The following is a 9,520-nucleotide window of genomic DNA, read 5'->3' on the forward strand; positions in this document are numbered from 1 at the left end:
ACACTGCTTTCAAGTTTCTAGCCTAGGGAGTCATGATCTTGCAAAACATTTCATGCTTGCCTTGCCAAAAGAGCTAGATTAAATTGTTCAAGATCATGGAAACCAATATCTTACTTGAATTTTATGTCGTGTCATCACCTCCTAGGACACCCAACACACTATTCGTTGACCTTCCTTGCTCCTCCATCAGAATTTCTTTATCATGGAATTGAAGTTCTCACACAAACCTTTACGAAGTTTAAAACATGTCATTGAATAAATCAAGATAAATGGTGCCACTGATTTGATCAGAATCTTCCGATCGGATGCCCCTTGTAGGTCTAAATCCATCAAATCCAATCTTTTGCCATTATAAACATGACTGTAAACTGTAAAAGAAACTGAGTTTTTTTTTTGAGACAGTATAATTTTTTTGAGAAACTTTTGAGACAGTATAAAAGAAACTGAGCTTTATTAATCGAAATCCCAAACTTAGCCCAGTCCTGCCCACCAGGCAATCTATCCCGTACTCCACTCGCTGTTGGGCCTCAGCCCGCCAGGCATCCCACCCGCACGGCCTCGCCCTAGGGTTTCTCCGTCTCTCTCTCTCTCTCTCTCCCCCGTTTCTCTCCTCCCAATCGAATCGGAATCCATGGAGTCGTCGCGGTCGCGGAAACGCACGCGTCAAGAGTTGGACAGCGCCGGCGACCCGCCGCCGGAGCGGGAGGTGGTAATGATCCTATACTTTGGTTACTATGCCTGCGATTAGGGCTTGGGCGTTCGGGTTATCACTAACTTGGATTTGGCCCTGCCGCCGGTGCTGCAGGTAGCAAGGGGTGGCGCGTCGCCGCCTTGGCGGGATGACGACCGCGACGGCCATTACGTGTTTGATCTCGGCGAGAACTTGACCCGTCGGTGTAAGCACCCGCGTCTTAGGCCTGTTGTTATCTCCTAGAGCTATTGTGCACGCATATAAATACTTATTTATGTTAATTTTGAGAAACATGGTGGACAAAGGCTTGCCAATGTGCACATAGTTTAGAAAAAAAAAAGATGGATAAAGACTTGTTTATGTAATAAATAATTTGTAACTACTGGTGGTAGGCACCGGCAATTACTTGTCCTAGTTGTTGTTTTTTAAATGGATAAGGTTCACCTCCACAACGTGCATGAATGATTGGATTGTTTTATCTTTGTTGTATAGAACTTTTTAATTCTGCTTTGAGCTGAAGGGGATGATGAAGCAAATTTCCCCTTTAATTTTTCAAATGTTATGTTTATATTAGCATACAAACTCGATTGGCACACGAACTCCTTTTGACAATAGGTCTAAGTTGAAACTGGGAACACCTTGGTGATGCATTATTGTTTGTTGACAATCTCCTTTTTTGCGATGCAGATAAAATCTTGAGCAAAATGGGTGAAGGTTCGGGTTTCCTTCATTATGGTTTCTATTGTAGTTCTCATTTTTTTTTGCTATTACTCTAATGTAGAGCGACACGAGTTGGATTTTCATAGGTACTTTTGGCCGAGTTTTGGAATGCTGGGACCGTGAAACACGTGAATATGTTGCAATAAAAGTTGTCCGAAGCATCCGGAAGTACCGGGATGCTGCAATGATTGAGATCGATGTGCTCAATCGCCTTGCAGAAAATGAGAGATACAGATCCCTGTTAGTGTCCCAACAAATATAATCTCTATAACCTTACTCTTAGCTATTTCTTACTTGATGAATGTTCTTTAATGGCCAGCTGTGTCCAAATTCAAAGATGGTTTGACTATCGCAACCATATTTGCATTGTAAGTTTGATTTTCTTCTGTTCAGTTAAGCAAGTTCTACACTTTGATTTCAAGTGTCAGTTATTATATTCACCTCCTATAGCGCATTGAATTCCTGTTTATATGCCTTGTTTGTTAACAGTTAATTTTACTAGCCCTCTCAGTACCTCTTACTCGTGCAAAGTGAGATGTTCATGCTGGTACACATAACATGATAATGTAGTCGTAATAAGATTTGCATGCTTATAAAACAGTTGCTTTTCTTCGCTCTTTCCTCATGAAGGTTGCCTGGTATGGAAATAAAATAAAGATAATTTTATTCAATGGATATCAATGGTTTTGTCAGGTATTTGAGAAGCTTGGGCCAAGCTTGTATGATTTTCTAAAGAGAAATAGATACCAACCTTTCCCTGTGGAACTTGTGCGGGAGTTTGGACGACAACTGTTGGAATCTGTAGCATGTGTGTGATTGCTTGATTCTGCATATCCGTTCTTAACAAGTTTGGCAGTTGCAGATTCATTTTTCCCTTGCTTTCAAGTGGCATGCTTGACCATCTTTTCCTTTCTTCTAAAATAGATATGCACGAATTACGCCTTATTCACACTGATCTGAAGCCAGAAAACATACTCCTCGTATCTTCCGAATATATAAAGGTTCCAAGTTCCAAGGTACCTAATCTCGACCAATTTTGTGGTGAGCCATCTGCTATTTTGAAATTAGGCATACAGTATTAGCAGTTATCTTGAATGATCACTTGGGGTTGTACAGAAGAATTCACAAGATGAGATACACTTCAAGTGCTTGCCAAAGTCCAGTGCCATAAAGCTGATAGATTTTGGTAGTACCGCCTTTGATAATCAGGAACATACCTCGATTGTTTCTACGAGGCATTACAGGGCACCTGAAATAATCTTAGGTAAATTGGTTGTTCTTAAGGTTTTCTTATGTTTAATCTTGTTTGAGGTGTATGTTTATGTGTTTTTAATTATATGCTTGTAAAGGAAAAATATATTTATAATCCTAGGAATCCAAGTATGATGCATGCCAGTTGATACTCTTGTTTATCTATACATAACAAAACTTATTTAGAAGAGAAACTGCTTTGCCATTTCCAGAATAGTGTTGGTTATGTTAGATGTAATCCTTGTGTTATTTACTTAGCTAGTAGCCATGTTGGATCACAGCTTCTTTAGTCAGTAAGTTAGTATATGCAGCTAGTAGTCACTTGCTTTTTTGCATGCACTGGCAGCTGCTAGACTGCAGGGTCGGTTTAGCACAATGATGGAAGATAAATGTACAGTTCTACAGACATCCAATGATTGATCTTTTAACTTTTAACTACTGGTTGGTTCATATAATATGCCAAGATTTTGGGGCATATGACAGTGTTTTTCTTTGCTCGATTGTTTCTTTCCTAGGTGTTTTTGTACTTTTGCTTGGTAAGATCTTATAGATGGCCATCCACTTCTGACGATGGAAAAGGGTGCTTTTAAGAGGGGTATATTTACTGGGTTTTATGATATAGATTAGTACTGTTGGTTTGTTACAGTCTAGTTTGGACATGCTCAGTAATTATGCCCTGAAGATTGCATTACATCGAAGGATTGATGTACTAGCTGAACAGATAATATGGCACATCTTGTCCTTGCAAAGTGGTCTGTCTAAAAATATATTCAGCTCTATATTTGATGGTTCTGGCCCTAACGAGACTAGTCTTGCATGAATAGTTATACAGTTGGGTATCTATTGGTCTAAATTGTACAGTGCGTTTTATACATGTCAAGCTGAAACCTGCACAATGATCCTCTTATTTTACTGTGCTGAACTACCGATAAATATTGATTATACTGAACTCTGTTCTTTCTTTGTTGAATAAAAACTCATCTTTTCTTCTTTTTCCTTGTGGTTAGACCAACTGCTGTAGCAGTTGCTAATGTTTCTACTCCCAGAGGGGAATCCTGAGTTCTGATGTTACTGGATATTCCTTTGGCAGGCTTAGGCTGGAGTTTGCCATGTGATATTTGGAGTGTTGGTTGCATCCTCGTTGAGCTATGCTCGGTTAGATTGCTTGTGATGCCTGTCTTTCCTCTTTTACCTTGATATATGGTCCTAACCCTAAAGTTTATAGGGGGAGGCATTGTTTCAGACACATGAGAACCTGGAACACCTAGCAATGATGGAGAGGGTTTTGGGACCCGTACCAGAGCACATGATACGGAAGGCTAGGTTCGTATTTATACCGTTAATTTGATTATCATTTTTAATTTCTCGTTGAGCTATCATTAACAAACAAATTATCTCCATCTGTGTCCTGGAGGTCCAGGATTACTTTTAGAACCAAACCCTTTTTATTGGGCTTGTTTCTCAAGAGAATGGCAGTATCTCCACTTGTATCCTGGAAGTCCAGGGTTTGAGTCAGTATCCTTAAAAAATCAAACAAGGGAAATGCTGCCTAAGAACCTAATAATTCCCTTTCCCAGGCCCCCACAACAAGTGGGAGCTTTTGATGCTGGGATAACCTTTGGTTATATTTTTGAGAGTGAAATATATATCTTTCTCCTTTGCACTAAATCTTCTACATCAAATGTTTTGAAGAACTCTGGCACGTCCTACCTGCAAAGAAATATTTCTTTTATTTTTACACGCAGTCACTTTTATTTTTGGCTGTGGTTCCCTAAGTTCTACGGTTTATAGTTGTTCACTGGTTTGCTACTCAGAAGTAGTTTTGGCTTGCATCTCTTCTGTTTTGATTTGTAGATGTTGCTCGTAAAGGTAAATTTGGCAAGCATCTGCTGGGATGTTTCTCCAGAACATATTAACATGCGGGGATGCTCTCCCAAACATATTATTTTTTTATGTTGTTTCTGCTAATTCCACTTTAAAAAGTATTGAAGAATAAATCTGTTTCGAACTTCCATACATCTCTGTACATCATTATGTAAGCTTAAATAGCAACACTTAAGTTAATAATATGCTATTGAGTACTGCATCCAATTCTCTGTTTATTCTTGCATTTAACTTATACTCAGATCTCATTGTATTCCTTGGAATATGCAGTTCATCAGCTCAGAAATATTTTAGGCGAGGGACACGTCTAAATTGGCCTGAAGGTGCTGTTACAAGAGAAAGCATCAGAGCAGTCAGAAAACTACACCGGCTAAAGGTTCTGATTCCCCTGATTATTCCTTCTTAGTTTTATTTGGTCATCCTTTTTTACCAATTTTCAAAGAACCTGTGCATTTTTTAAGCCAAAGTGGAAAAGCTGCAAAATCTGAAGTATAAGCGCAAACAAACAGGGCCTTACATAAGTAACTGCACATGACTTTCTAAAAAAAAAAGTAACTGCACATGTATAGATAAGTCTTCTTCCACTGGTTTGAGACTATGTACGGTAGTGCATACTTGTAATTAATTCTAACACATAGTTTTTCTTGGGCTTGTTGGAGTGGAAATACAAAAAGTAAATAAGTTCCACTTATCCAGTCCGTTGGTAATGATATTTTTAGTTGTAATTAATCCAGAATATTTAGGTGCTGTGCTGCTTGCTTGTTGAAGTATTACTTTAATTCACCACTGAGAGTGTGGGAATGTAACCTACAATATGGAAATAACCGTATCGCAACTCAGCTTACATATCTGCAACTTCAGGACTTGGTTGCGAGAAATGCTGACCATTCGAAGGCATCACTGGCGGACTTGCTATATGGTCTTTTAAGGTTTGAGCCTTCAGAGCGCCTAACTGCCCAAGAGGCTCTAGACCATCCATTCTTCCGAATTCCAGGTCCAACATGACAATTGGAAGATGCTTTGATTCCGCCGCTCGCCAAGAACAAGGCCTGGAGAAGCAGCGGGCACAAAGCCGAGAGCAGAATGCCTTTGGCTAATCTCTAGCATAAAGATGATGTAAGCCGAGCTATGGCGCTTGCGGTGGTGGTGATAAGCTGTTGTTCCAGTCGTTCAGGTGTAATGTACAATAGCATTTTTCCTAGGGAGGTTAGTGTACTGGATGCGACCTGTACATTGTGAAGTTGCGGTGCACCACGGGTTGCCGTCTGAATCCTGGTTTTGTAATCGCACTACAATGATCACTGACCAAGGCAAGGCAGCCGTAAAGGAGGTGCTAGTATTTTGCCTGCCTGTGCCATGTTCTGTTTCTCGAGAAGTCTTGACAGGGCTGAGAGTCCCTGCAAATTCAGACCATGCTGTTGAAAGTTGAAATTAAATCAAGTTGTAGTATGTTTTGAACTTATCAAAAAACTGAATTGTCGGAGACTTTGGAAAGCACTGTTCCGGGAATACTTTTAAGACAGAAAAAGCAGAGTTAATTCTTTGATTGTTTGTTCGTCGCGCTTCGTGGGTACCTTTTGTCCTTTGCAGGGTGCAGCAGGCACATCTATCTCTAAGCTCTTTCCCATTGTCACTCTGCTCCCCTGACTATTAGCAGCAGCAGCGACTTATGCATGGGCTAGGAACAAGGAGATGTGGAATGTCGCCAAATTTTTGTTTTGGCCTCGACTTGGCCAGAGCAGGGCTATGCGAAATACCTCACGACGGCTCTTTCCTGTTTCTGATGCAACACAGAAACTGACTGCACAGAACGTTTTTAAACAGCAAAGCTGCAAGCAAGATGCTGACTTTGGAAGTTTGGAGATTTGGCCGTCGTGGCCTCGCCGGCGACGACATGTACCCTGGTCCAGCCACCTGCAGCGGCCGGCGCATCGCTAGCCCTGACGCGGGAGTATATAGCAAAAAACTACCACATTACAGGAGGGTTACAAAAAACCCACCACTTTTCTTAAATTTTCAAAAAACTATCACAAATTTGGTTGGCTATTCCAAAAAACCCTAGTCACCAAACGGTTAAAATATATGCCTGATTATGACATGTAGGGCCTGCCCGTCAAGTCCACGTCGAATATGGCTAACGACCCGCGTGCTCACGGCCGTTAGGGCGCATCCGTTCCGACCGGGTCAGGACCACCCGAGCTATCTCCTCTCTCCCCTCGTTCATTCTGTCCCCCTCCTCGGTCTGGTAGACCTAGGCATTGTAGTCATAACAGTAGAATAGGATACTAATCAAAATAAAACCAGGCGATGTCGGCGACTCTGGGGGGTGGGGGGGGGGGGGGGAGGTGGCATGGAGGGAGATGGGGTAGATTATTTGGAAGTGGATAACTGGCCGGGCAGCGGCAGCTTCGCAACGCATCCGCCTCAGCAGCCTACACTTCCGGCGCCGCCACAACCTGCAGTGTCGTCGCGGAGGCAGCCTACGCCCTCTGCACCGGCGAATCAGGAGCTGTTGCTTGAGTACAGAGTGGCCAGGGTTTTGCTGGCGCCATCGCCGCGGATCCGGCGAACTCCCACCGACGAGCCTCAGCATTTGGAGGGGTTGAGTAAGTTTTCTTTCTTCTCTTCATCTACTCCTTGACTTGAATGGAGCTAGTTGTGGATGCCAGAACTTCAGTTTAGTTTGAGGTAGGGCTAGGTTCGTAGGTGGATCATGAAATCTTTAGTTAAGTTTGACTATATGTTAGTTTAATGCAGTAGTGATTCAGATTAGTAGATGTATTTAGTTGGATGCAGTAGTGATTCAGATTACTAGATGGATTTTGTACTCAGTGTGCATGGTTCAGATAGGTTTTGTTACTGAATTTTATTACTCATTAGCTCTGCAATACTGAATTTTGTTACTCAGTGGGATAAATATGGATGTAGTTATAGATGCAATACTGAATTTTTTAGTTAGCGGGCTAAATATGGATGTAGTACTATTGGGCCACTACTGAATTTTGTTGTAGTAGATTTATTCAGTTAGTTTTTTTATTGTGTACAAGTTAGAAAGAGTTGTGAAGTAACATTGTATATAATACAGGCTGGATGATGACATTTGGGAGGTGAGGCTACATTTCAAGGGCAGAAACAACATGGAAAGAAGCTTCTCTCTTTGAGACATCACATTTCTCAATTTGATTGCACTTATTGAGACTGAAGGGTATGGGTTAGATGACTACATGTACTATGTGAAGAAAGTAGGAATTGGACAGGATGGGTTATTGCTTCTGGACAGTCAAGAGGCAATAGAAGAAATGATTGACCACTCTGATTTCACAGTTCTGGATATCCTAGTGGCGAAGGCTAATGAAGACAGAGATGTTGAATTTAGTAGGGGTAACAATGTTTATGAAGAACAAGTTCCAATAGGAGCCCAGTGGGGGGGGGGGGGGGCGCTGGTTTTGTGTTAAGTCTATCACAAGATGGTGTTGATCATCCTCTTGAAGCAAATCTAAACACACAACATAGTTGCAATTTGAACACTACATAAGCTCATTCTGAAGATGAGGCTGGCGGTGAAGATGGAGATGCCTGTGGAGAAGATGAGATGGACAAATCATCTTCAGACTTTGAGATTGATAGGGGCGATTACAGAGGCATAAAGATGTCTTACAAGGGTTGGAAGAGAGGTGAAGAAAATGCTGTCAATGAAGAAGAAAATTATGTTGCACATGAGAGGCCAGAGTTTGAAGGGGATAGTGATGTTTTAGAGTTTTGGCAGGAGGATAAAAGAGGATGATAGTGCAGAGGAAACTTCTATGGTACAAGTCAGGCCTCAGAAACTAAAGCCTATAAGAAGAGGAGCACTAAACCCAGGACCTACTTCCAAAGCTCACAGTAAGCCAGAGATCACCAAGTTTGAAGATTTGTACCTGAAGCTGATGAATTTTGCTTCCTTGGTGATGATGGCATTTTTGATTTAGATGCAGAGGTACCACTACTACCTTTTGGATGGAAGAGAAGATTGAAGAAGAAGGAGAGGAAATGGTATGACCCATTGTTGGGGAACGTAGCATGCAATTTCAAAAAATTTCCTACGATCATGCAAGATCTATCTAGGAGATGGATAGCAATGAGACGGGGAGAGTGTGTCCACGTACCCTCGTAGACCGAAAGCGGAAGCGTTATGTTAACGCGGTTGATGTAGTCGAACGTCTTCACGATCCAACCGATCCAAGTACCGAACATACGACACCTCCGTGTTCAACACACGTTCAACTCGATGACGTCTCTCGAGCTCTTGATCCAGTAGAGGGCCGAGGGAGAGTTCCGTCAGCACGACAGAGTGGCGACGGTGTTGGTGATGTGATCCACGCAGGGCTTCACCTAAGCACTACGACACTATGACCGAGGTGGTAAACTGTGGAGGGGGGCACCACACATGGCTAAGGAACAATTGATGTGTCCCTAAGGGGTTCCCTGCCCACGTATATAAAGGAGGGAGAGGGAGGAGGCCGTCCCTATGGGGCGCGCCATAAGGGGGGAGTCCTACTAGGACTCCCAGTCCTAGTAGGATTTGCCCCCCCTCTTTTCCTTCTCATGGAGGTGGAAAGGGGGAAGGAGAGGAAGTAGGAGAAGGAAAGGGGGGTGGCGCCCCCTTCCCTAAACCAATTCGGCCTCCTCCCTTGTGGGGGGTGCACCAGACCCTTGTGGGCTGGTTAGCCTCCCTCCTATGGCCCATATCTTTCCCCGTGGGGTTCCGGTAACCCCTCCGGTACTCCGGTATGTACCCGATACACTCCGGAACCCTTTCGGTGCCCGAATACTACCTTCCAATATATCAATCTTTACCTCTTGATCATTTCGAGACTCCTCGTCATGCCCGTGATCTCATCCGAGACTCCGAACAATCTTAGGTCACCAAAACACATAACTCATAATACAAATCGTCATCGAACGTTAAGTGTGCAGACCCTACGGGTTCGAGAA

General features: G+C 42.6%; 1 protein-coding gene across 2 annotated transcripts; it reads left to right on the forward strand.

The window, feature by feature from the left end:
• Window positions 1-485: 485 nt before the first annotated feature.
• LOC123078487 (serine/threonine-protein kinase AFC3) lies at window positions 486-5,954 on the forward strand. Of its 2 annotated transcripts, none has more exons than XM_044501017.1 (12): window positions 486-709; window positions 806-896; window positions 1,379-1,405; window positions 1,498-1,651; window positions 1,731-1,779; window positions 2,105-2,219; window positions 2,336-2,427; window positions 2,528-2,675; window positions 3,753-3,817; window positions 3,888-3,985; window positions 4,817-4,922; window positions 5,408-5,954. In XM_044501017.1, the coding sequence occupies exons 1-12, from the start codon at window positions 632-634 to the stop codon at window positions 5,549-5,551; spliced, it is 1,167 nt and encodes a 388-aa protein (XP_044356952.1). In that variant the 5' UTR covers window positions 486-631; the 3' UTR covers window positions 5,552-5,954. The 2 variants fall into 2 exon arrangements, with proteins under 2 accessions (XP_044356952.1, XP_044356953.1); XM_044501018.1 differs by having other exon boundaries at window positions 504-706.
• The last annotated feature ends 3,566 nt before the right edge of the window (window positions 5,955-9,520 follow it).

The sequence above is a fragment of the Triticum aestivum genome, chromosome 3D, assembly GCF_018294505.1.
Source record: "Triticum aestivum cultivar Chinese Spring chromosome 3D, IWGSC CS RefSeq v2.1, whole genome shotgun sequence".
NCBI classification, from domain to species: Eukaryota; Viridiplantae; Streptophyta; class Magnoliopsida; order Poales; family Poaceae; genus Triticum; species Triticum aestivum.

What these genes read in the sequence shown, in the direction of transcription:
- LOC123078487 (XM_044501017.1), top strand. Translation starts at nt 632, where the DNA reads ATGGAGTCGTCGCGGTCGCGGAAACGCACGCGTCAAGAGTTGGACAGC. An exon ending in CGAGAACTTGACCCGTCGGT is followed by an intron (nt 897 to 1,378) that starts GTAAGCACCCGC and finishes TTTGCGATGCAG; the next exon opens with ATAAAATCTTGAGCAAAATG. An exon ending in CTTGAGCAAAATGGGTGAAG is followed by an intron (nt 1,406 to 1,497) that starts GTTCGGGTTTCC and finishes GGATTTTCATAG; the next exon opens with GTACTTTTGGCCGAGTTTTG.